Source organism: Hyperolius riggenbachi, chromosome 4 (genome assembly GCF_040937935.1).
Source record: "Hyperolius riggenbachi isolate aHypRig1 chromosome 4, aHypRig1.pri, whole genome shotgun sequence".
Classification (NCBI taxonomy): Eukaryota; Metazoa; Chordata; class Amphibia; order Anura; family Hyperoliidae; genus Hyperolius; species Hyperolius riggenbachi.
The window spans coordinates 10842427-10870101 of record NC_090649.1 but is presented as its reverse complement, the minus strand read 5'-3'; the positions used below and the strand labels follow the sequence as shown (position 1 = coordinate 10870101).

At 50.5% G+C, this 27675-nt stretch overlaps 1 protein-coding gene across 1 annotated transcript in view; it reads left to right on the top strand.

Annotated features, from left to right (window-relative positions):
• Positions 1 to 392: 392 nt before the first annotated feature.
• The window catches only part of LOC137571128 (putative nuclease HARBI1), a 44626-nt gene continuing 17343 nt past the window's right edge, over positions 393 to 27675 (top strand). The window contains exons 1-3 of the mRNA XM_068279854.1: positions 393 to 492; positions 18038 to 19120; positions 23187 to 23552. Coding sequence (XP_068135955.1) covers positions 18328 to 19120; positions 23187 to 23552 — 1159 coding nt within the window. The 5' untranslated portion in view covers positions 393 to 492; positions 18038 to 18327. The remainder of the gene's footprint in view (positions 493 to 18037; positions 19121 to 23186; positions 23553 to 27675) is intronic.

Below are 27675 nucleotides of genomic sequence, written 5' to 3'. Positions count from 1 at the left end.
GCACACCCTGGGATTATTGCACAGCACAGGATTATTGCACACTCTGGTATTATTGCACACCCTGGGATTATTGCACAGCACAGGATTATTGCACACCCTGGGATTATTGCACCCTGGGATTACTGCACTGCACAGGATTATTGCACTCTCCTGGGATTACTGCACGCAGCTCCGCCCTCTCCGCCAGGCTGCACAATATATATGGTGGGGACCATACTCGGTTATGCTCTATGCAGGGCTAGATTATCATCGTGCAGACACACGCAGCTCCTGCTTCTATTTGAGGCCGACCGGTCACACTGAGCATGCGCGGTAAGCGAGTTCACACGCCGGTGTGAGTCACGTGGTGCGGTGAGTGCCGCGCAGGCGCAGATCTCGCAGCAGTCAGGGCGCGTGCGTACTGTTGGGCAATGTGCGGTGCGCATGCGCGGTGCTGGGCTTTGTCTGCCGCATCTGATGGAGCACTTGCTGTGACGTCACGTGTGCTGAGGGGTGAGTGCGAGAACTGATGCATTGTATCTAAGGTGTGACGTCATGTGCTCAGTGCGGGGTCCTCTGCTGCGGGGAGGGGTGTCTGGGGGTCCCTGTGATGGGAGAATGGTGTCTGGGGGTCCCTGTGATGGGGGAAGGGTGTCTGGGGGGTCCCTGTGATGGGGGAAGGGTGTCTGGGGGGTCCCTGTGATGGGAGAGGGGTGTCTGGGGGTCTCTGTGATGGGGGAGGGGGTGTCTGGGGGTCTCTGTGATGGGGGAGGGGTGTCTGGGGGTCTCTGTGATGGGAGAGGAGTGTCTGGGGGTCTCTGTGATGTGGAGTGGTGTCTGGGGGTCTCTGTGCTGGGAGAGTGGTGTCTGGGGGTCTCTGTGATGGGAGAGTGGTGTCTGGGGGTCTCTGTGATGGGGGAGGGGTATCTGGGGGTCCCTGTGATGGGAGAATGGTGTCTGGGGGTCCCTGTGATGGGGGAAGGGTGTCTGGGGGGTCCCTGTGATGGGAGAGGGGTGTCTGGGGGTCTCTGTGATGGGGGAGGGGGTGTCTGGGGGTCTCTGTGATGGGGGAGGGGTGTCTGGGGGTCTCTGTGATGGGGGAGGGGTGTCTGGGGGTCTCTGTGATGGGGGAGAGGGGTGTCTGGGGGTCTCTGTGATGGGAGAGGGGTGTCTGGGGGTCTCTGTGATGGGGGAGGGGTGTCTGGGGGTCTCTGTGATGGGAGAGGAGTGTCTGGGGGTCTCTGTGATGTGGAGGGGTGTCTGGGGGTCTCTGTGATGGGGGAGGGGAGTCTGGGGGTCTCTGATGAGGGAGGGGTGTCTGGGGGTCTCTGTGATGGGGAGGGGTGTCTGGGGGTCTCTGTGTTGGGAAAGGGGTATCTGGGGGTCTCTGTGATGGGAGAATGGTGTCTGGGGGTCTCTGTGATGGGAGAGTGGTGTCTGGGGGTCTCTGTGATGGGGGAGGGGTATCTGGGGGTCCCTGTGATGGGAGAATGGTGTCTGGGGGTCCCTGTGATGGGGGAAGGGTGTCTGGGGGGTCCCTGTGATGGGAGAGGGGTGTCTGGGGGTCTCTGTGATGGGGGAGGGGGTGTCTGGGGGTCTCTGTGATGGGGGAGGGGTGTCTGGGGGTCTCTGTGATGGGGGAGGGGTGTCTGGGGGTCTCTGTGATGGGGGAGAGGGGTGTCTGGGGGTCTCTGTGATGGGAGAGGGGTGTCTGGGGGTCTCTGTGATGGGGGAGGGGTGTCTGGGGGTCTCTGTGATGGGAGAGGAGTGTCTGGGGGTCTCTGTGATGTGGAGGGGTGTCTGGGGGTCTCTGTGATGGGGGAGGGGAGTCTGGGGGTCTCTGATGAGGGAGGGGTGTCTGGGGGTCTCTGTGATGGGGAGGGGTGTCTGGGGGTCTCTGTGTTGGGAAAGGGGTATCTGGGGGTCTCTGCGATGGGGGAGGGGTGTCTGGGGGTCTCTATGTTGGGGAGGGGTGTCTGGGCATCTCTGTGATGGGGAGGGGTGTCTAGGGGTCTCTGGCCTAGTGCACACCAGAGCGTTTCCGCTGCGGTTTGCGATCCGCCTGCGGGTGCGGATCCGCTAGGGTAATGTATTTCAATGGGCTGGTGCACACCAGAGCGGGAGGCGTTTTGCAGAAACGCATACTCCCGGGCTGCAGCAGATTTTGGATTGCGGATGCGTTTCTGCCTCAATGTTAAGTATTAGTTAAGTATAGGAAAAACGCAAACCGCTCTGAAAAACGGCACTTCAGAGCGGTTTGCCAGGCGTTTTTTTTTACAGTAGCTGTTTAGTAACAGCTTTACTGTAACAATACATGAAATCTACTACACCAAAAACGCTTCACAAAACCGCAAAATGCTAGCTGAAACGCCACAGAAAAAGCGTTTCAAAATCTGCTAGCATTTTGTGGATTTGCTAGCGTTTTTTGGTGTGCACCAGGCCTCTGTGTTGGGAAAGGGGTGTCTGGGGGTCTCTGTGATGAGGGAAGGGTGTCTGGGGGTCTCTGAGGTATATATGTTTTCCAGGTAGCACAGACAACAGCCGATCCAGCATTAGGAGTTATCAGCTGAAAAAAAAAAAAAAAAAAAAGAGCTTTACTCACCTGGGGCTTTCTCCAGCCCCTTGCTGCCGACTGTCCCACGCCGACCTCTCCGCCGCTGTCCCGGGCTCCACGCACGGTGCAGAGTCCGACCGCGGTGTCGACCTTACTGCGCCTGCGCGAACCGCTGTCAATCATTGCCACGTGGTGGTAGTAGTTCTGCGCAGTGCGCCGCGGACCACGTGGCGATGATTGACAGCGGCAGTTCGCGTAGGCACAGTAAGGCCCACACCGCGGTCGGACTCTGCACCGTGCGTGGAGCCCGGGACGGCGGCGGAGAGGTCGGCGTGGGACAGTCGGCAGCAAGGGGCTGGAGAAAGCCCCAGGTGAGTAAAGCTCATTTTTTTGTTTTTGGCTGATAACTCCTTTAAAGAACACCTGAAGTGTAATTACTTGAGTAATGGGAAGCCTGTGAAGGGTCCCTGTAACACACTTACCTTCCGGCGGCAGGTCCCGCGACGGCTCTGGCGTAGTCCGAGCGAGCGGCGGGATGCCGCGCTGACATCCTCTGACGGCATCCCCGGCTTCCCTCCGGCGGGGTCTTCCGGCTCATGTGCGACCGAAAGGTTGCATCGCGCACGCATGAGCTCTTATAGGCCTTATAGGCTCAGGAGGAGGATTAGCAGGTGAGGTCATGAGTGACCTCACCAAGTAGGAGTGGCTTCTGATCGAGCAGTCTGTATTTAAAGGGAACCAGAGAGGATTCAATATACATACCTGGGGCTTCCTCCAGCCCCATACGCACGGATCGCTCCCACGCCGCCGTCCTCCGCTGCCTGGATCCGCCGCCACCGGGTCCCGTCATTGCCGCGAGTCGGCAAGTCGGCCGGCGGACGCAGCCAATTCTCCGCATTACAGGGTGCTCTCTCTCCATACAGATACGCATGTGGCTGCTTACTGCGCTGCCGCATGCGTACATGTATGGAGGGAGCCCCTGTGATGCGGACAATTGGCCGCGTCCGCCGGAAGTGACGGGCCCGGTACCGGCGGATCCAGGAAGCTGAGGACGGCGGCGTGGGAGCGATTCAGGCTTATGGAGCTGGAAGAAGCCCCCGGTATGTATAAAATCATTTTCTTTTTTCAACCCCCCGTTCCTCTCTGGTTCCCTTTAAGCTCAGGACCATTCAGTTGCTCGCTGACCTTGATACTAATCAGTCCGCTGGTTCTTGGTCCTAGCTAGCTTCCTTGAGCTACATCATATATGGTGGTACTCACCATATATATGTACTCTAGTTAGTCAGTCGTTGTTTGATCATTGATAGCTATAATTGTAATTTCTCGTAATATCCTCCTGATATTATTGAGTATTATTCATTGGGATTTATCAGTGTACCGACCTTCTGCCTGTTTCCTGACCTCGCCTCTGTCTAGATTTCTGTTACCGACTCGGCCTGTCCCTGACTCTGTTACTGCCTGATCCTCGCAATACGACTGACATCTGATACACGTGTATGACCCAGCTTGAATTAGACTATGTTTTTGCTTACGACATTGTACCTTGATATCGATACTTGTGCACAAGTTTAGACCGGTCTGAGACTATATGGCTATCATTCATAAAGCATTCCCGCATGCGGAAATGCGTAATCTTGGTGGAGGGCTGCTTTCACTTCACTGCTGGGAGATTGTGAGCTCTGATTATATTATATTGCTGTTGTTTGTAAAGTGTGTGTGTTGCTGCTTTGATATCTGGGGCTTGTGCATAGCGATTCATCAGATATCTAACAGCAAGTGCTTGTTTTAAAAGTACAATTTTTTTTTTCTCTGTTTGCAGCAGGCTGTCAATCAGCTAGGGGGAGGGATTAGCTGTAACACGAGGTATTTGGACAGCTTCAGGTCTCAGTACTGAGCTTGCTCAGTCTGTGGCTTGCTCACTAAGTGGCTTCGACACAAGTGGCATAGGCGTTAGAACACAGGCACAAAGAGAGAAGGGAGAGGAAACAGGTAAGGACTAAAAAAAAAAAAAAAAAAAAAAAAAAAACCTTCAACCAATATTGCGGTTTTTTTTGCATTGGTTAGAATGTGCTAACACGTTGTGGTGTAGTCTTTAAGTTTTGAGGACTCCACCCCAGCTTCACTCACTCCCCCTCCCCTCCTCCCCCTCCTCCCCCCCACCCCAACTTTACTCACTCCCCCTCCTCCACCCCAACTTACTCACTCCCCCTCCTCCACCCCTCCCCCTCTTCCACCCCAGCTACACTTACTCCCGAACGTCACTCACTCTCCCGTTTCATCTTTTACCACCATAGTTTACTTTAAATAAATTTTCCCCACACAATAGTCATCATGTTGGACAATGCAGTACAGTGTACATCCTGCAGCATGTATGCATGCCTTGATCAGCGGATTGAGGGTGTTTACTGTTGCCCTGGATGTGTGCGTGTTGCTCGGTTAGAGGCGGAAGTCGCAGAGCTAAATAAGCATCTCGCAACACTGAGACGCATACACAACATGGAGATGAGCTTGGATCTCACGATCCAGACACTTGATGGAACCCTTGAAGATGAGGTGGGTGGAGTAAAGCCGGAGCAAGAAGCAGAGGTAGCCGCTAGTTGGGTCACAGTTAGAAGGGGTAGGGGAAAAAGTGGCAGGGAGGCTAGTCCCGAGTTGTCCCTCACTAATAAGTATGCTTGTTTGCGTAATATTGGTGAGGACGACTCTGGAGTAGCAATGCTGCAGCAGGATGTGCTCCTTAGCAACCAAGGGGCAGACTGCTGTAACGAGAAAGGGAATAGGAGTGCAGCTAAGGCTAGACAGGTACTGGTGGTAGGGGATTCAATTATTAGGCGCACAGACAGGGTAATCTGTCGAAGAAACCGTGAATGCCGTACAGTCTGTTGCCTCCCGGGTGCTCGGGTTCGGCATATAGCGGAAAGAATTGACAGATTATTGGGTGGGGCTGGGGAAGACCCGGCTGTCATGGTACACATTGGCACCAATGACAAAGTTAGTGGGAGATGGAAGGTCCTCAAAAATGATTTTCAGGTACTTGGAGATAAACTTAAAGCAAGGACCTCCAAGGTGGTGTTCTCTGAAATACTGCCAGTGCCACGTGCTACATCTGAGAGACAGAGGGAGCTTAGGGAGTTAAATAAGTGGCTGAGAAATTGGTGTAGGAAGGAAGGGTTTGGGTTCCTGGAGAACTGGGCAGACTTTGCAGTCGGCTACAGGTTCTACAGCAGGGACGGGCTGCACCTTAATGGGGAGGGTGCAGCTGCATTGGGGGAGAAGATGGCTAAACGGTTGGAGGAGATTTTAAACTAGGATCTGGGGGGAGGCGGGAGGATAAAGTCTCAACATATAGACAAGATAAGGTAAAAAGACAGTGGGAGCCTAACATTATGGGGGGTGGAGAGGGGGGTGGGGACAGTGTAAAGATTAAGGAGGTTGGTAAAACTTCAAGTAGCCCATTTCAGGTAAACAAAATTGGTAAATGTGGTGGTAAAAATATAAAGTGCATGATAACCAATGCTCGGAGCCTTGCAAATAAAATAGATGAACTAGAGTTCATTCTGAATGACAAAGGCTATGACATTGTGGGAATAACCGAGACATGGATGGATGAAAGTCATGACTGGATAGCCAATTTAAAAGGATACAATGTGTTCAGGAGGGATAGAACAGGGAAAAAAGGTGGAGGGGTTTGTCTCTTTGTTAAGAATTCTTTTACAGCTGTCCTCAACGATGAGATGGAGGAAGATTGCGAAGATGTGGAGTCCGTTTGGGTAAATATTCATGGTGGAAATAAAAGTTGCCAATTGCTTATTGGGGTATGCTACAGACCACCTCATATTAATGAAGCTGCAGAACTGCAATTACTACAGCAAATTGAAAAAGCGGCAAGTAAAAATGAGGTCATAGTTATGGGCGACTTCAACTTTCCAGACATTGACTGGGGTATTGAGGCTACCCATTCTGGTAAAAGCAGCAGATTTCTGGCAGCACTACAGGACAATTACTTGACTCAAATGGTAACGGAACCAACTAGGGGGAATGCGTTACTGGATCTGATCATTTCGAATAGACCAGATAATGTATCAAATGTGCAGGTTCAAGAACATTTGGGAAATAGTGATCACAACATGATAACGTTTGATCTGGTGACTGATAGGCCACGGGGCAGCGGGACCACTAAAACTATGAATTTTAGAAAAGCAAAGTTCAATCAAATTAGGCAGGCACTAAGTTTGGTGAACTGGGATAATGTACTACAAGGGGAGGACACTGAAGGGAAATGGCAAGCTTTTAAACGTATTCTCAATCAATATTGTAGTATGTATATCCCATATGGAAACAAAATGTCTAGGAATAAAAAAAGGCCTCTATGGATGAATAGAAAGGTTAGAGATAAAATGAAGAGGAAAAAGAATGCCTATAAGGTCCTAAAACAGGAGGGGTCCGAGGCTGCACTCAGCAATTACAAGGAGTGCAATAAAAATTGTAAAAAAGAAATTAGGCTAGCAAAGATCGAAGCTGAAAATCAAATCGCTAGGGATATCAAATCTAACCCAAAAAAGTTTTACAAGTACATCAACTCTAAAAAAAGAAAGGTTGACTGTATAGGACTCCTAAAGGATGAAGGTGGAAACTCAATGGTGGATGACCAAGGTAAGGCAGAGTTATTAAATGCTTTCTTTGCTTCTGTCTTTGCAAAGGAAACAGCACTGTTGCAAATTACAGAGGCGGAAGAGTCTCAATCTTCTAACTGTAATATTAAATACTTAACGCAGGAAGAAGTAAAGGCAAGACTAAATAAATTAAAAATAGACAAGGCACCTGGCCCGGATGGCATGCATCCTCGGGTCCTAAGGGAATTAAGTTCAGTTATAGATAAACCCCTTTATCTTATCTTTTGTGACTCTCTTGCAACTGGCAGAGTCCCAGTGGATTGGCGTACAGCCCACGTTTTCCCATTATTTAAGAAGGGCAAAAAATCAGATCCAGGAAATTATAGACCTGTAAGCTTAACATCAGTTGTATGCAAACTATTTGAGGGGTTACTAAGAGATACTATACATGACTTCATAGTAGAAAATAATCTTATTTCTCAGCATCAACATGGGTTTACTAAAGACAGGTCCTGTTTGACTAACATGCTCAGCTTTTATGAGGTAGTGAATGCTAATATGGATATTGGGAATGCTGTAGATGTGATATACTTAGACTTTGCTAAGGCCTTCGACACTGTTCCCCACAAAAGTCTGGTGCAAAAGATGAGGATGCAAGGACTGGGGAAGAGTCTGTGTGCTTGGATAGGGAACTGGCTAATGGACAGAAAACAAAGAGTTGTGGTCAATGGATCATACTCAAAATGGGAGACTGTTAGCAGTGGGGTCCCACAGGGGTCTGTACTGGGTCCAGTGCTCTTCAATTTATTTATTAATGACCTAGTGGATACAGTAGTGAGCAATGTTGCTATTTTTGCAGATGATACAAAATTGTGCAGAATCATCAACTCTAAGGAAGATAGTGTTATATTGCAACAGGATCTGGATAGGATGGCTATATGGGCACATACATGGCAGATGAAATTCAATGTTGACAAATGTAAAGTCATGCATTTTGGTCGTACCAATGGTCTAACACCATACAAAATAAATGGGATACAGTTGGGGACATCAAACTTGGAGAAGGACTTAGGAGTACTCATCGACAACAAGTTAAATAATCGTACTCAATGCCAAGCCGCTGCAGCTAAAGCTAACAAAATTTTGGGATGCATTAAAAGGGAAATAAAAACTCGAGATGCTAGCATAATATTGCCCCTGTTTAACTCTCTAGTAAGGCCACATCTGGAATATGGAATTCAGTTCTGGGCACCACATTACAAAAAAGATATTGCAGTTCTAGAGCAGGTGCAGAGACGAGCAACAAAATTGATACGTGGGATGGAAGGTCTCACTTACCAAGAAAGGTTAGATAAACTGGGTTTATTTAGTCTAGAGAAAAGACGCCTTAGAGGAGATCTAATTAACATGTATAAATACATCAGAGGGCAATATAATAGCTTGGCGGATGAGCTTTTTGTCCCTAGGCCTTCTCAAAGGACTAGAGGACATGATCTGCGCATGGAGGAAAAACGTTTTAGCCATTTATTTAGGAAAGGGTTCTTTACAGTAAGAGTGATTAAGATGTGGAATGCATTGCCACAGGAAGTCGTTATGGCAAACTCTATACCTGCATTTAAAGGGGGCTTAGATGCTTTCCTTGCGTTGAATGACATCCATGGCTACAATTATTAGGTAATGCCAATGATGTTGATCCAGGGATTTTATCTGATTGCCATCTGGAGTCGGGAAGGAATTTTTACCTTGTAAGGGTTTTTTCGCCTTCCTCTGGATCAACAGGGATATGTGAGGGAGCAGGCTGGAGTTGTACTTTGTACTGGTTGAACTCGATGGACGTATGTCTTTTTTCAACCAAAGTAACTATGTAACTATGTAACTATGTAATACCGCTGACTTTACCGAGCACTGAGCAAGTTGTGTATTCATAAAGCCTCTTTCCGTATGCGGAGCTGACATTCCCGTGCAGAGTGACAACGTACCGCCTTGTGCAGTGTGGATACGCAGGTATCCAGAAAAAGTAGCAAAATGTTCATTCATAAACATTTCCGCATAGCGGTATGCGGAAGGGGATTACCGATCCCCTGGATGTAGCGGGAAGCTTGCGGAGTACATGTAAGTGAATGGGACGGACCTCCCACACAGCAGCAGAGAGAGCACCGCATGGAGGGACTCGGCCAGCTTTTCTGTTTCCGCATGCCTACCGCCCACCTACCGAAACCATTCTCCAGAAAACCTCCGCACTGCTACCGCCCCAGGCACAAACTTTATGAATGACCACCCAGAAGGATAAACTACCGACGGCGGTATTCTCCCGCACGGGTTCCCCTTACCGACAGCCTGTTCATGAATGATAGCCTATACATTGTACTGTTATTGTGAATTTATCTGTACGTTATCTCGTCACGCACCAGCGTGATATTATCAAGGTCCTAAAAGTTATCATGGAGGCTTTGCAAGAGCAGATTCAGACACTTGCCGGTGCAGTTGGCCACCTCACCGAGCAAATGGCCGCTCAGCAAGAGCAGATAACTCCAACACACTTTCTCAAATCAATGTTCCAATATTCCAGCGAATGTTGTATTATGTTAATGCTCAGCAACCTCCTCCACCAGCTCTTATTCCAGCTATCACAGCCTAAAATGCCATTACCCGAAAAATTTACAGGTTCTCGTGCTGACTTCAGCAATTTTCACAACCAATGCATGTCCTATTTCGAGGTCAGGTCAAGGTCTTCTGGTACCGAGTCATAGAAAATTACTTTGGTTAAAACGTTATTGCAGGGAGACTCACAAACCTGGGCATATGGGTTAAATCCAGAAGATGTAGCTCTTACATCTGTAGAAAAGTTTTTTGATGCCATGGCTGTGATTTACGCTGACCCTGATATTTCAGGCCGCGAGATGTTCGTCAGGGAAAACATACTGTAGAGGAGTATGCGGCCGAGTTCAGAAAATGGTCAGTCAAGTGGGATGAGGCAGCACTCCTCGACCAATTTCTCTTTGGGCTAACTGATTCTGTTAACAACATGCTAGTAAGTCACCCTGAACCCAGAACTCTGGAGGATGCTATCTCCCTGGCTATACGGGTTGACAGACGGATTAGGCACAGACGTCAGCACAAAACCTATTCCGTCTCAGGGAACCCTAGACGAGGTAGCGCATCCTCCAGTGAAGAGCCGATGGAACTGGGCTTCTCACGTCTTTCACCCACTGAGAACCTCAGAAGAAAACAAGCTGGTCTGTGTTTGTATTGTGGTGAAAAGGGTCACTTTGCCCAGAGTTTTTCTGCTAAGGGCAAGGCTCCGGGAAACTCCAGCGCCTAGGTGAAGTTGGGAAACCTCACCTGGGTGGGCCAATTGTTCCCCCTCAAAATTAAGAAAATTATTTTGCCAGTTATCATTCATTGGGGTAATGTTTTATTTCATACTGAAGCCTTTGTTGGTTCAGGGGCTGCAGGGAACTTTATAGACTCTACTTTTGCAGTCAACTTTGGTATCCCTGCCCTCACCTTGCAGAACAAGCTCTATGTGACCGCCATAGATGGTACCCCTTTGCAGTCCAAACAACCCATTTCCATCACACCTGAGGTTTCATTACAGGTTGGGGCTTTACATCATGAGCAGTTGCAATTGTATGTATTCCGCATGCCTTCCAGTCCAATTGTGTTGGGGTTGCCATGGTTACGGCGACACAACCCCCATCTAGACTGGTGTTCAGGACATCTTACAGATTGGTCACAACACTGTCATGATGTATGCCTACGGGGTATACCTTTCTTCAGCATGGGGGTCAAACAGATAGCACTTCCTCCACCTTACGAGGATTTTGCCGATGTATTTTCTCCCCAATTTGCTGATAAGTTACCACCACATCGATATTATGATTGTCCTAATGACCTGCTGCCCCCACGTGGACATCTATACACTCTTACTGGTCCTGAAAAACTTTCCATGAAAGAATATATTAAGGAGAACCTAGAGAAAGGTTTTATTAGGCCATCCACTTCTCCAGCCGGCGCCGGCTTCTTTTTCGTGGAGAAAAAAGATGGAGGGTTACGCCCCTGTATTGATTACAGGGGATTGAATAAAATCGCTGTTAAAAATAGATATTCACTTCCCCTGATTGATGATCTATTTGCACAAGTGTCCGGGGCCAAGATTTTTTCCAAATTAGATCTACGAGGGGCATACAATCTGATCAGAATCCGTCAAGGAGACGAGTGGAAGACAGCGTTCAATACCCAAGATGGGCATTACGAATATCTCGTGATACCCTTTGGGTTATGTAATGCTCCAGCCGTCTTCCAAGATTTTGTGAATGATATCTTTGTAGGCTCAGGAGGAGGATTCAGCAGGTGAGGTCATGAGTGACCTCACCAAGTAGGAGTGGCTTCTGATCGAGCAGTCTGTATTTAAGGTCAGGAGCATTCAGTTGCTCACTGACCTTGATACTAATCAGTTCGCTGGTTCTTGGTCCTAGCTAGCTTCCTTGAGCTACATCCTATATGGTGGTACTCACCATATATATGTACTCTAGTTAGTCAGTCGTTGTTTGATCATTGATAGCTATAATTGTAATTTCTAGTAATATCCTCCTGATATTATTGAGTATTATTCATTGTGATTTATCAGTGTACCGACCTTCTGCCTGTTTCCTGACCTCGCCTCTGTCTAGATTTCTGTTACCGACTCGGCCTGTCCCTGACTCTGTTACTGCCTGATCCTCGCAATACGACTGACATCTGATACACGTGTATGACCCAGCTTGAATTAGACTACGTTTTTGCTTACGACTTTGTACCTCAATATTGATACTTGTGCACAAGTTCAGACCGGTCTGAGACTATACAGGTCCTTCTCAAAAAATTAGCATATTGTGATAAAGTTCATTATTTTCTGTAATGTACTGATAACCATTAGACTTTCATATATTTTAGATTCATTACACACAACTAAAGTAGTTCAAGCCTTTTATTGTTTTAGTATTGATGATTTTGGCATACAGCTCATGAAAACCCCAAATTCCTATCTCAAAAAATTAGCACATCATAAAAAAGGTTCTCTAAACGAGCTATTAACCTAATCCTCTGAATCAACTAATTAACTCTAAACACCTGCAAAAGATTCCTGAGGCTTATAAAAACTCCCAGCCTGGTTCATTACTCAAAACCGCAATCATGGGTAAGACTGCCGACCTGACTGCTGTCCAGAAGGCCATCATTGACACCCTCAAGCAAGAGGGTAAGACACAGAAAGAAATTTCTGAAAGAATAGGCTGTTCACAGAGTGCTGTATCAAGGCACCTCAGTGGGAAGTCTGTGGGAAGGAAAAAGTGTGGCAGAAAACGCTGCACAACGAGAAGAGGTGACCGGACCCTGAGGAAGATTGTGGAGAAGTACCGATTCCAGACCTTGGGTAACCTGCGGAAGCAGTGGACGGAGTCTGGAGTAGAAACATCCAGAGCCACCGTGTACAGGCGTGTGCAGGAAATGGGCTACAGGTGCCGCATTCCCCTGGTCAAGCCATTTTTGAACCAGAAACAGCGGCAGAAGCGCCTGACCTGGGCTACAGAGAAGCAGCACTGGACAGCTGAGCAGTGCCACAGGCTGATTGCCTCCATGCCACGCCGCATTGAAGCAGTCATTTCTGCAAAAGGATTCCCGACCAAGTATTGAGTGCATAACTGAACATAATCATTTGAAGGTTGACTTTTTTTGTTTTAAAAACACTTTTCTTTTATTGGTCGGATGAAATGCTAACTTTTTGAAATAGGAAATTTGGGGTTTTCATGAGCTGTATGCCAAAATCATCAATGTTAAAACCAATAAAACAACAACAACAACAACAAATAACATTTGTAAAGCGCTTTTCTCCCGTGGGACTCAAAGCGCATAAGCATGGCTCCGACCATCGTGGTACAGAGGAAGAATTCTATAAGTCTGGAAATGCCAGGCTAAACAGGTGGCTTTTCAGTCTGGATTTGAATAGCTCCAGGGATGGTGCTGTCTTTACTGGGTGTGGTAGGGAGTTCCAAAGAGTAGGGGCAGCATGACAGAAGGCTCTGTCTCCAGATTTTTTGAGGTGCACTCTGGGAGTGACCAAGTTTATAGAACTTGCTGATCTGAGGTTGTGAGAGGTGTGGTGCAGCTTCAGCAAGTCCTTCATGTATCCAGGGCCCAGATTGTGCAGGGATTTGAATGTCAGCAGTCCAATCTTGAAGAGTATTCTCCATTCTACTGGTAGCCAGTGCAGTGAGCGAAGGATCGGTGTAATGTGACAGTGGCGAGGCTGGTTTGTTAGCAATCTGGCAGCAGCATTCTGCACTAATTGCAGGCGACGCAAGTCTTTTTTGGGGAGGCCAGCATAAAGGGCATTGCAGTAGTCCAGCCGTGATGTGATGAAGGCGTGGACTAGGGTTGGAAGATCCTCTGGGGGAATCAGATGTTTAATCTTTGCAATGTTCTTCAGATGAAAGAAGGAAGATTTAACTACAGATGAAATTTGGTTTCTGAAACTCAATTCCCCATCGATTAGTACGCCAAGGCTGCGCACAAGGTTGGAGCTGTTTATGTCTGAATTCCCAATCCTGATTGGTGTTGCTTTAGGATAGAGCTGTTTTGATGGCGAGCACTGGCTTTGGACAAACAGGACCTCAGTTTTGTCAGCATTCAGTTTCAACCAGTTATCATTCATCCATGCCTGAAGCTCAGCTAAGCAAGAGTTTATTTTTGGGGTAGGGTCTGTTCCACCAGGTTTGAAGGACAGGTATAGCTGTGTGTCATCGGCGTAGCAGTGGTACGTCAGGCCATGTCGTTGGATAAGTGTACCGAGTGGCAACATGTAGATTGCAAACAGCAGAGGGGATAGGATTGATCCTTGTGGCACTCCGAATTGTAGAGGTGCAGGTTTGGACATTATAGGTCCTAGGGATACTCTCTGTGTTCTGTCAGTCAGGAATGATCTGAACCACTGGAGGACTGATCCACTGATGCCACAGTACTCCTGCAGTCTGTTAAGCAGGATTTCATGGTCAACTGTGTCAAAAGCAGCTGAGAGATCCAACAGGATTAGGATGGAGCATTCCCCTCTGTCCCTTGCCATGAGCAGATCGTTGCAGACTTGGATGAGGGCTGTTTCACAGCTGTGGTGTTTCTTAAAGCCAGATTGTAGAGGGTCCAGGATGTTGTTTACTGACAGCCTGGTTTCAAGTTGCAGATAGACAGCCTTTTCAATAACTTTACCTAAGAAGGGGAGGTTGGAGACAGGTCTGTAGCTGCTCATAGCATCTGGATCCATGGAAGGTTTTTTGAGAAGGGGCTTGATGATTCCTTCTTTTAGAGAGGTAGGAAACCTCCCTGCTTGCAGAGAGCAATTTACTATTTTGTGAAATGCTGGACCAAGCAGGTCAGGGCATTTCAGCATATGTTTAGTTGGTCCAGGGTCCAGGTCGCAGGTTGTCTGGTGGAGACGACAGAGGGTGTCTGAGATCTCTTCCTCACTAATACTTTTGAAATCAGTCCAGGGTGTTAGGTTGTTTTTGCAGCTATTTCCATTAGTTGCATGAGTCTTGGGTGCTGTGGACTGAATGAGAGACCGAATAGAAGATACTTTGTCAGCAAAGTAGCAGGCAAATTTCTCACATAGCTCCTTTGAGGGAGTTATAGTGGGTTTTAGACAGGATGGATTACATAGTCTATCAACTGTGCGGAATAGTTGGGCTGGTCTGTTGGCGGCCTTTGCGATCTCCTGTGATAGGTAGGAGGATTTTTTTCTTGGTGATCGCATTTTGGTAGCTTTCCCGGTGAGAGACAAGGGTGTGTTTTATCTTTTGAATTCTGAAGGCTTGAACTACTTGAATCTAAAATATATGAAAGTCTGTTTATCAGTACATTACAGAAAATAATGAACTTTATCACAATATGCTAATTTTTTGAGAAGGACCTGTACATTGTACTGTTATTGTGAATTTATCTGTACGTTATCTCGTCACGCACCAGTGTGATAGTCCCGCACAGCGTTCAGCACAGACCACCCTATACTTATTGCACTCACACCGGCATTATCCTCCCAGCCGGGGACAAGCACATCCTGACTGGGCATGCTCAAGTACGATCTGCACATGCCCAGTAGAGCAAGGCCAGTTGAGCATGGCTCTTCTCCTCCATGTGGACTGTAAGGGCTTGTGTCCTCCAGGGACGACTCATCGTGGTTCCCCGCATGGGAATTTTCACGGGGAATCGTCACCTGTTGAAACCAATGGCTGCTTCGGAATTTGTGTGTGGGGAGCAGGATGTGATGCTGGCAGCAGATGCATAGTCTCTCGCAACCACAGGGCATTTGTCTCAGAGGTGGAAACTGGGCCTAAGGCTTGGGACCATGCTGCAGAATGGTACATCATGCTTTCCATTAGTGCTGCGTACGCTCGTTTGTGATTTTTCTACCCCGATTTGCATGTTTAAAGAGACACTGAAGCGACAATGATATAATGATTTGTATGTGTAGTACAGCTAAAAAATAAAACATTAGGACCAGAGACATAAGTCTAATTGTTTCCAGTACAGGAAGAGTTAAAGGAATACTGTAGGGGGTCGGGGGAAAATGAGTTGGACTTACCCGGGGCTTCTAATGGTCCCCCACAGACATCCTGTGCCCGCACAGCCACTCACTGATGCTCTGCCCCCCCCCCCCCCCCCCCCCCGCAGACATCCTGTGCCCGCACAGCCACTCACCAATGCTCCGGCCCGCCTCCGGTTCACTTCTGGAATTTCAGACTTTAAAGTCTGTAAACCACTGCGCCTGCGTTGCCGTGTCCTCACTCCCGCTGATGTCACCAGGAGTGTATAGCACAAGCCCAGTATGGTCTATGCCTGCGCAGTACAGCCCGGAGGATGTCCGATGACGTCAGCGTGCCCGCGTTAAGTGCATTTTGGAGCGCAGAAGAGCCCGACCTGGCAGCCGGCCTGGCCAGGTCGGGTGCGCCACCGGAGGTGACCAGGAGCCTGCGGAGCGGTGGCGAGGGCACGTCCTGCCTGCCACGGGCTGGAGGAAGCCCCAGGTAAGTGGATGTGCATTTTTTTTTTTTCCCCACCGCGGATCTTCCCTTTAAAGTCGCAGAGAACTGTCTTCTGAAGCTTGTTATCTCAAGTGTTAATCACTGTATTTTCTTTTTCTTCTTCCCAGAGGACAGGTCAAAAGTTCACTAGCCTGCTCTGTAAAATGATTTACAATGCTGAGTAGAGTGTAAACTGCAAATTTCAGAGAAAGATGCAATGTTATAAAAAACACTATGGGCTTGATTCACAAAGCGGTGCTAACCTACTTAGCACGTCTAAAGTCTTTAGACATGCTAACCAGGGTGCTAAGTAGGTTAGCACCGGATTTCTCAATTGAGAAAACCGGTGCTAACCTACTTAGCACCCTGGTTAGCGCGCCTAAAGACTTTAGACGTGCTAAGTAGGTTAGCACCGCTTTGTGAAGCAAGCCCTATATAACCGAAAATAAAAATAGCAGAAAATTTTCTTTGCTACTAATGTTCTAGCAGTTATCCGTACTACACAACCAATTCATTATATCATAATTTTTTGGCCGCTTCAGTGTCTCTTTAAAAAACGTCCTCGCCGCATAATATCGCGAATCTCATAGACCCATAGAATCCCATCGCGATTTCCATAGACTGCTGGAGGGGCTTGGAGGCTTATGGTGGGTAAAGCATAGGTTACCTATGTCGGTTTCCGCAGAAGCAAACATGGTTCCTGTGTAAGAGAACCTGAGGGTAGTATGTAGCTCACCCCGAGGTGAAAGGAATGTGGAGGCCGCCATAGTTAGTTTATTTCAAACAATGCAGATTGCCTGGCTGTTCTTTTGATCTTTTGCCTCTTTTTAGCCATAGACCCTGAACAAGCATGCAGATCATGTGCTCTGACTGAAGTTTAGCCATATGCTTGTTTCAGGTGTGTCATTCAGACACTACTGCAGTCAGAGATCAACAGGATGCCAGGCAACTGGTAATTAAAAGGAAATCAATATGGCAGCTTCCATATGTCTTTCCCCGCGGGTTCCTTTTATTAACAGGTGTCTTCTATTAGATGGCAAGACTTTTAGTCCTCAGCAGTGGTGAGTAGGGATAGCCCAGCCTAGGAGAACTCATGGAGAAGCATGTGATCAGTCTGATCAGCTGATAGATTTGTAAGCCTCTGATTTGCTGTGATGACTTGCTGGTTTAACACATGATCATGACCAGCAAATCAGAGCCTTACAGATCTATCAGCTGATCAAACTGATCACATGCTTCTCCGTGAGTTCTCCTAGGCTGGGCAATCCCTAGTGGTGATCTCCGGATGGGTTTCATTCAGATTTCATCCGGATAATTGGTGCACCTGGGCGGGTGTGTGAGGAAGGGTTAAACTTACCCAGAAGCCGTGTTCTTTAACCCGTCCCACGCTGTGTTCCAAGCCGCATCACGTGACTACTATGCTTCCTCCTTCAAACCGGAAGGCGGAAGTGTTTGTAGTCACGTGACCGCGGCTTGGGACGCGTCGTGGGAGGAGTTAAAGACGGCTTCTGGGTAAGTTTAACACACACCTGCCCAGGTGCACTAATTATCCGGATGAAATCTGAATGAAACCCATTCGGATTTCATCTGGTGCTCATCACTGGTCCTCAGCTGGGCCTCCTCGCATTATTGGATTGTGTGGTTAAAGGTTTGAGAATGAACATTTGAGCCATCACAGTTGTCTACACACGTCTTCAGCAAGATGCTCAGTCCAGAACTTCTATTCTCCAGTGTCCTCTCCTGTTCAGAAAGGTCTGGAGAGCCTTTGTAAGTCCAGAATTGTTGATGTGTCTGAACTTGAACCGTCCTTTCTATTGTCCTAACTTTGGCATTGTTCACAGGGCTGCTATTCAACACGTAAGAGTCGTGAGGCCAGCTCCTGATGACCTTCTGCGGGAGAACAGAGCTTTCTTTTGTGGTGTCCAGGCAACTGCCATCTCTAGAAATCCGCTAAATTCAGACCTGCATTATCGAGGTGTTGCCATGCTTTTGACCCTAACCAAGATTTGTCGTACATCTGGGAGTGTCTTTGATGCCTTAACAATGCAGTGGAGGTAGTGAGGCCACATTCAGCACCTGACAAATCACTTCCCTTGTTGCTTGTTGCTCACACTAATTGCCTGGGAGAATCATGGAGGCCTTTGGGCCGGTCATGCTCTATTTACTTCAAGTTCAAGAGAATGAAAAGAGAGAAAAACCTCAGCCAAAGCCAAAGAGGAACCTTAAGATGCCCGCTGCAGAAAAACCTCGTCCAAAGCCTAAGCGTCCTCCACCTCCAAAGCCTCAGGTTCTGGGGATCAGGAAGCCACGGATATTCAGGGAACGTACGGGCATGGAAGGACTGACAGACGAGGAAGTCATGGAGAGGTTCCGACTCACTAAAGGCACTATTATAGACTTGTATGAGCTAATAAGGGCTGACATCGATCCACTGACACAGAGGAGCCACGCCATTCCCGGGATTGTCAAATTATTGAACTGCCTTCACTTTTTCTCTTCCGGCTCATTCCAGACCAAAGCCTCAGCCATCGGCGGCGTGTCTCAGTCCACTTTCTCCCGGTTTTTGGTGCCAGTCATCCAAGCCTTGAAGAAACATGTCCACACCTTCATAAACTTCCCCAAAGATAAGGCTGGCTGGCAGAAACTGAAAAGCGACTTCTACGAGGTAGCTGGGGTGCCGCATGTCATGGGTGTTCTGGACTGCATGCACATTGCCGTATCGGCACCGCACGAGCGAGAGGAAATTTACAGGAATAAAGAGGGCTACCATTCGGTCAACGTGCAGATGATAGTGGACAGTAACGGCAGGATTCTCAGCTTGTTCTCAGCCTTTCCCGGGAGCTCCCAGAATTCCTCCATCCTACGGCAGTCATCCGTGTACGAGGGGTTTGAGAATGGAAGACTCAGTGGTGGCTGGCTCTTAGGTAAGCCCTCTCCGCTGGTGTATCTATTCAAGGATCGTTCACACTAGGGGGTTGATTCACTTAACTGTGCTATGAAAAATAACATACCTTATAAAAGATATCGCACCTTATAAAAGATATCACACCTTATCAAAGTTAACACACCTTATCAGAGTAGCATAGCGAGCGTTATGAGAAGGTTCCTTCTATGCGAAGGTTCATATCAGCGCGGTTCATGCGCTGTGCGTTCAGAAAAGCGGTGCCTGGACCATTTTTGAGGCGCTTTTGCCTCAATGGAAGGTATAGGAAAAAACGCACACAAAATCAGTTTGTGCAGCGATTGCGTTCGTGTTTTCAAAGGACTCACGAGGCAAAATAGGAAAACAAAGTTAAATACCTGCATGCTTTTTGAAGTACCTGCATGCTTTTTGAAGGCACGGACACCATCCGCGCCCCTCGTGCCGTTCCGCCAAGTCCCCGCTGCTCAATGTCCTCCCGGGCCTGCTCCCGGCCCCACAGCCCGGGTCGGGCTCTCCTGCCTCCACTAAAATGGCCACCGGAGCTGGCCGCAGCTGCGATCCACGCTGCAGGCTGTCTCCTGTACCTTGGATCGGGGGGAGACCCTAGAGCTGCTTAGCCGCACTTGCGTCTATGCGGACTGTGCAGCCGCGGCCAGCTCCGGTGGCCATTTTAGTGGCGGCAGGAGAGCCCGGGCTGTGGGGTCGGGAGCCGGCCCGGGGGGACATTGAGCAGCGGGGACCCGGCGGAACGGCGCGGATGGTGTCCGTGCCTTCAAAAAGCATGCAGGTATTTAACTTTTTTTCACCTTGTGAGTCCTTTAAGAATAAATACATTGTATTTATTCTTTTCCGAGTTCACTTCCTGACTTGCGTTGGGGAGTGAAAAAAACACAATCGCTCCAAAAAAGCGCTTATTGAAGCGCTGTACAAAAACTGCAGTGCCCACCCGAGCGCCGGGAGGAGAAAAAAAAACTTCAAAAACGTCAAACGCTAAAGCGAACGGAACGCAATGTGAACGAGCCCTCAAGGCACTTCTTATGTCCTGGGGATCGATGCTTAGCATGGAGCCACTCCTGGACTCCGGCATACTGTGCAGGCACAGCGGGACTCGCACAGTACGGCTGCACACAGAGGGGAGCGCGGCCACAATAACACCTGACAAGCTCTTGTTGGACATGTCTCGGGGGTCGATGCTTAGCATGGAGCCACTCCTGGACTCCGGCACACTGTGCAGGCACGGCGGGACTCGCATAGTACGGCTGCACACGCCGGGGAGCGCGGCCACAATAACATCTGACAAACTTTTGTTGGACATGTCCCGGGGGTCGATGCTTAGCATGGAGCCACTCCTGGACTCCGGCATACTGCGCAGGCACGGCGGGACTCGCACAGTACGGCTGCACACGGCGGGGAGCGGGGCCACAATAACAGCTGACAAACTTTTGTTGGACATGTCCCGGGGGTCGATGCTTAGCATGGAGCCACTCCTGGACTCCGGCATACTGCGCAGGCACGGCGGGACTCGCACAGTACGGCTGCACACGGCGGGGAGCGGGGCCACAATAACAGCTGACAAACTTTTGTTGGACATGTCCCGGGGGTCGATGCTTAGCATTGAGCCACTCCTGGACTCCGGCATATTGCGCAGGCATGGCAGGACTCGCACTGTACGGCTGCACACGGTGGGGAGCGGGGCCACAATAGCATCTGATAAGCTCTTGTTGGACATCTCTGGGGGGTCGATGCTTAGCATGGCGCCACTCCTGGACTCCGGCATACTGCGCAGGCATGGCGGGACTCGCACAGTACGGCTGCACACGGTGGGGAGGGCAGCCACAATAGCATCTGATAAGCTCTTGTTGGACATCTCTGGGGGGTCGATGCTTAGCATGGAGACACTCCTGGACTCCGGCATACTGCGCAGGCACGGCGGGACTCGCACAGTACGGCTGCACACAGAGGGGAGCGGGGCCACAATAACACCTGACAAGCTCTTGTTGGACATGTCCTGGGGGTCGTTGCTTAGCATGGAGCCACTCCTGGACTCCGGCACACTGTGCAAGCACGGCGGGACTCGCACAGTACGGCTGCACATGGCGGGGAGCGGGGCCACAATAACACCTGACAAGCTCTTGTTGGACATGTCCCGGGGGTCGATGCCTAGCATGGCGCCACTCCTGGACTCCGGCATATTGCGCAGGCACGGCGGGACTCGCACAGTACGGCTGCACACAGAGGGGAGCGCGGCCACAATAACACCTGACAAGCTCTTGTTGGACATGTCCCGGGGGTCGATGCTTAGCATGGAGCCACTCCTGGACTCCGGCATACTGCGCAGGCACGGCGGGACTCGCACAGTACGGCTGCACACGGCGGGGAGCGCGGCCACAATAACACCTGACAAGCTCTTGTTGGACATGTCCTGGGGGTCGTTGCTTAGCATGGAGCCACTCCTGGACTCCGACATACTGCGCAGGCTCGGCAGGACTCGCACAGTACGGCTGCACACAGAGGGGAGCGCGGCCACAATAACACCTGACAAGCTCTTGTTGGACATGTCCTGGGGGTCGTTGCTTAGCATGGAGCCACTCCTGGACTCCGGCATACTGCGCAGGCACGGCGGGACTCGCACAGTACGGCTGCACACAGAGGGGAGCGCGGCCACAATAACATCTGATAAGCTCTTGTTGGACATGTCCCGGGGGTCGTTGCTTAGCATGGAGCCACTCCTGGACTCCGGCATACTGCGCAGGCACGGCGGGACTCGCACAGTACGGCTGCACACAGAGGGGAGGGGGGCCACAATAACACCTGACAAGCTCTTGTTGGACATCTCTGGGGGGTGGATGCTTAGCATGGAGCCACTCCTGGACTCCGGCATACTGCGCAGGCACGGCAGGACTCGCACAGTACGGCTGCACACAGAGGGGAGCGGGGCCACAATAACACCTGACAAGCTCTTGTTGGACATGTCTCGGGGGTCGATGCTTAGCATGGAGCCACTCCTGGACTCCGGCATACTGCGCAGGCACAGCGGGACTCGCACAGTACGGCTGCACACAGAGGGGAGCGCGGCCACAATAACGTCTGACAAGCTCTTGTTGGACATGTCCCGGGGGTCGATGCTTAGCGTGGAGCCACTCCTGGACTCCGGCATACTGCGCAGGCACGGTGAGACTCGCACAGTACGGCTGCACACGGCGGGGAGCAGGGCCACAATAACATCTGACAAGCTCTTGTTGGACATGTCCCGGGGGTCGATGCTTAGCATGGAGCCACTCCTGGACTCCGGCATATTGCGCAGGCATGGCAGGACTCGCACTGTACGGCTGCACACGGTGGGGAGGGCAGCCACAATAGCATCTGATAAGCTCTTGTTGGACATCTCTGGGGGGTCGATGCTTAGCATGGCGCCACTCCTGGACTCCGGCATACTGCGCAGGCACGGCGGGACTCGCACAGTACGGCTGCACACAGAGGGGAACGCGGCCACAATAACATCTGATAAGCTCTTGTTGGACATCTCTGGGGGGTCGATGCTTAGCATGGAGCCACTCCTGGACTCCGGCATACTGCGCAGGCACGGCGGGACTCGCACAGTACGGCTGCACACAGAGGGGAGCGGGGCCACAATAACACCTGACAAGCTCTTGTTGGACGTCCCGGGGGTCGATGCTTAGCATGGAGCCACTCCTGGACTCCGGCATACTGCGCAGGCACGGCGGGACTCGCACAGTACGGCTGCACACAGAGGGGAGCGGGGCCACAATAACACCTGACAAGCTCTTGTTGGACGTCCCGGGGGTCGATGCTTAGCATGGAGCCACTCCTGGACTCCGGCATACTGCGCAGGCACGGCGGGACTCGCACAGTACGGCTGCACACGGCGGGGAGCGCGGCCACAATAACACCTGACAAGCTCTTGAGGACAATCTGACAATACTCTGTTGCACTTTCTTGATGATGATGGCGGTATTGTTGTCCCATTTTAGTTTGTGGGAGAATAATGGGGAAACGTAGATAGTGTATGGCCAGCTGATAATTGTATCAGATCTTTTCTCTTGTAGGCGGCCCAGTCTATGCATGTCGGCCCTGGCTGCTGACCCCAGTTCTGGAACCACAAACCCCAGCGGAGAAGGCCTACAACGAGGCCCATGCCAAGAGCATCGCCGTCATAGACAACACCTTCAGGATGCTCAAGACCCACTACAAATGCCTGGACAAATCAGGGGGCGGCCTGCAGTACGACCCCACCAAGGTATCTGACATCATCGTGGCCTGCTGCATCCTGCACAACATCTCCATGCTTAACAACAGTCTGGCCAAGGGGGAGGAGCCTTCCGAGAAGGTCAAACCGACCGCAGATCTGCAACCGCCTCCCAAGGGAAACGCACAGGACGTCCGCACCCGGGTCATCCAACGCTACTTCTCTTGTAGGTGATATTTATTAACTAAGATGATGGAATATGTTGAAAATTCCCCTTCTGCTCCAAAAATGAAAAAAATGTGCCTGAAATGCTTACTAAAATTCTGCTTTCACTTTCACCTGGAGCCCATATCACTAAAGATGGTGAATGAGATGTTAATAGTCCCAGCTTACATGCAGATGTAATGCTGATTCTCCAGTCAGGTGCACTTACTGTTGATTGTGATTGGCCCATTTGCCACCTGTCAACCATTTGTATTGCCTTTGCATGCAATCTAGGCTTATTAACGTCTCACTGAAGATCTCTACATATTATGTGACTGTGCTGACTACTCCCCACTCTTCAGCTGTAAAGAGATTTCCCTCTGATACGTCCCATACACACACGCTTATCATCCATGTAACCAAACCACCTGGAAGGTAATAGAATTATGGGAAGGGGTGTGTCCTGGACTATGAGGGTGCTAGACCCAGCCCAGCAGTCCAGGACAAGGAGAGCAGCCAGGTGACTAGACTTATGGGAAGGGGTGTGTCCTGGACTATCAGGGTGCTAGACCCAGCCCAGCAGTCCAGGACAAGGAGAGCAGCCAGGTGACTAGACTTATGGGAAGGGGTGTGTCCAGGACTATCAGGGTGCTAGACCCAGCCCAGCAGTCCAGGACAAGGAGAGCAGCCAGGTGACTAGACTTATGGGAAGGGGTGTGTCCAGGACTATCAGGGTGCTAGACCCAGCCCAGCAGTCCAGGACAAGGAGAGCAGCCAGGTGACTAGACTTATGGGAAGGGGTGTGTCCAGGACTATCAGGGTGCTAGACCCAGCCCAGCAGTCCAGGACAAGGAGAGCAGCCAGGTGACTAGACTTATGGGAAGGGGTGTGTCCAGGACTATCAGGGTGCTAGACCCAGCCCAGCAGTCCAGGACAAGGAGAGGGATCAAGTGACTTGACTTATGGGAAGGGGGGTGTCCTGGACTATGAGGGTGCTAGACCCAGCCCAGCAGTCCAGGAGGAGAGGGATCAGGTGACTTGACTTATGGGAAGGGGGGTGTCCTGGACTATCAGAGTGCTAGCCCAGCAGTCCAGGACAAGGAGGAGAGCAGTCAGGTGACTCGACTTATGGGAAGGAGTGTGTCCTGGGCTATGAGGGTGCTAGACCCAGCCCAGCAGTCCAGGACAAGGAGTAGAGCAGTCAGGCGACTCGACTTATGGGAAGGGGGGTGTCCTCGACTATCAGAGTGCTAGACGCAGTCCAGGACAAGGAGGAGAGCAGTCAGGTGACTCGACTTATGGAAAGGAGTGTGTCCTGGGCTATGAGGGTGCTAGACCAAGCCCAGCAGTCCAGGACAAGGAGAGGAATCAGGTGACTTGACTTATGGGAAGGGGGGTGTCCTGGACTATCAGAGTGCTAGACTCAGCACAAGGAGGAGAGGGATCAGGTGATTAGACTTATTGGAAGGGGTGTGTCTTTTACTGTCAGGGTGCTAGACAGAGCCCAGCAGTCCAGGAAAAGGAGGAGAGGGATCAGGTGACTAGACTTATGGAAGGGGTGTGTCGTGGACTATCAGGCTGATTGACTCAGCCCAGTACAAGGAGGGGAGGCATCAGGTGACCAGACCTATGGTAAGCGGGTTGTCCTGGACTATCAGGGTGCTAGACCCAGCCCAGCAGTCCAGGACAAGGAGGAGAGCAGCCAGGTGACTAGACTTATGGGAAGGGGTGTGTCCTGGACTATCAGGGTTCTAGACCCAGTTCAGGACAAGGAGGAGACAGATCAGGTGACCAGACTTATGGGAGGATGTGTATCCTGAGCTATCAGGGTGCTAGACGCAGCCCATGACAAGGAGGAGAGCAGTCTGGTGACTAGACTTATGGGAAGAGGTGTGTCCTGGACTATCAGGGTGCTAGACGCAGCCCAGCAGTCCAGGACAAGGAGGAGAAGGGATCAGGTGGCTAGTTTTATGGGAAGGGGTGTGTCCCGGATGATCAGAGTGCTAGATGCAGTCCAGGACAAGGAGGAGAGAAATCAGGTGACTAGACTTATGGGAAGAGGTGTGTCCTGGACTATCAGGGTGCTAGACGCAGCCCATGACAAGGAGGAGAGCAGTCAGGTGACTAGGCTTGCCATCTGGAGTCGGGAAGGAATTTTTCCCTTTTGGGGCTAATTGGACCATGCCTTGTAAGGGTTTTTTCGCCTTCCTCTGGATCAACAGGGATATGTGAGGGAGCAGGCTGGTGTTGTACTTTGTGCTGGTTGAACTCGTTGGACGTGTGTCTTTTTTTCAACCGGAATGACTATGTAACTATGACTATGTAGACTTATGGGAAGCGGTGTGTCTTTTACTATCAGGGTGCTAGACCCAGCCCAGGACAAGGAGGAGAGTGATCAGGGGACTAGACTTATGTGAGGGTGTGTGTCCTGGTCTATCAGGGTGCTAGACCCAGCCCAGGACAAGGAGGAGAGGGATCAGGAGACTAGACTTATGGAAAGGGGTGTGTCCTGGACTATCAGGGTGCTAGACCCAGCCCAGCAGTCCAGGACAAGGAGGAGAGTGGTCAGGTGACTAGACTTATGTGAGGGTGTGTGTCCTGGACTATCAGGGTGCTAGACCCAGCCCAGGACAAGGAGGAGAGGGATCAGGAGACTAGACTTATGGAAAGGGGTGTGTCCTGGACTATCAGGGTGCTAGACCCAGCCCAGCAGTCCAGCACAAGGAGGAGAGCAGTTAGGTGACTAGACTTATGGGAAGGGGTGTGTATTTTATTATCAGGGTGCTAGACCCAGCGCAGCAGCCCAGGACAAGGAGGAGAGGGATCAGGGGACTAGACTTATGTGAGGGTGTGTGTCCTGGTCTATCAGAGTGCTAGACCCAGCCCAGGACAAGGAGGAGAGGGATCAGGGGACTAGACTTATGGGAAGAGGTGTGTCCTGGACTATCAGGGTGCTAGACCCAGCCCAGCAGTCCAGGACAAGGAGGAGAGGGATGTGGGGACTAAACGTATGGGAAGGGGTGTGTCCTGGGCTATCAGGGTGCTAGACCCAGCCCAGCAGTCCAGCACAAGGAGGAGAGCAGGTGACTTTGCAGGGTGAGTTATGTAGTGATATTTTGTACTAATGTAACAATCTCTTATTTCCTCTGATTACGGAGGGGACGCGACTCTAAGGTCGGCTGCACGCTGCAGACTGGCGGCCTGGACTGCAGACTGGCCGCACCGCCAGAAACAGACCTTTTGGGATAATCCTGTTAGTATGCGGTAATCCCTGTCTGGCATCCAGCCAAACAGGAAGTAGCAATCACTTCCTGTAGGGCAATCGATGATATGCGCAGTAGTGTATTGCTAAAATACGCTTCCGCGCATGCCCGACGCAAAAAACTGCGACAGGTTTTTTTAACCTCCTTGGCGGTAATCCCGAGCTGAGCTCGGGGTATGCCGCCGGAGGTCGCCGCTCAGGCCCTGCTGGGCCGATTTACATTCTGTAAAAAGCAGCACACGCAGCCGGCACTTTGCCAGCCGCGTGTGCTGTCCGATCGCCGCCGCTCCGCGGCGATCCGCCGTGTGCAGCGGCGAAAGAGGGTCTCCCCAGCCGCCCGAGCCCAGCGCAGCCGGAACAAACAGTTCCGGCCGGCGCTAGGGGCTGGATCGGGCGGCTCTGACGTCAGGACGTCGACTGACGTCCATGACGTCACTCCGCTCGTCGCCATGGCGACGAGGAAAGCGAAACAAGATAGGCCGCTCATTGCGGCCTATCTTGTTACTTTCGATTGCCGGAGGCGATCGAAAGTACGCTTCCGGAGCGCCCTCTAGTGGGCTTTCATGCAGCCAACTTTCAGTTGGCTGCATGAAATATTTTTTCCCAGTACGTCTGCTCAGACAGCACCCCTAATGAGACTTGTCTCCCTCCGAGCAACGGACAGGAAGCTGCAAAAGATTTAAAAAAATTTGCATAATCAGGCGGTCAATAGTATAAATAGGCATAGTCTCTCACTCTACCTTCAGTTCTAGTTTCCTGTCCGGACGTGAAGGAGGGAGAGGTCTCAAGGTGCCATCCGGTCAGATGACTGGGGCTTGCTGCCTGGTCTCCTGCATAGTCCGCTCCAGGGGAGAGCGGTATGATGTGACTAGCAGCATTCAGG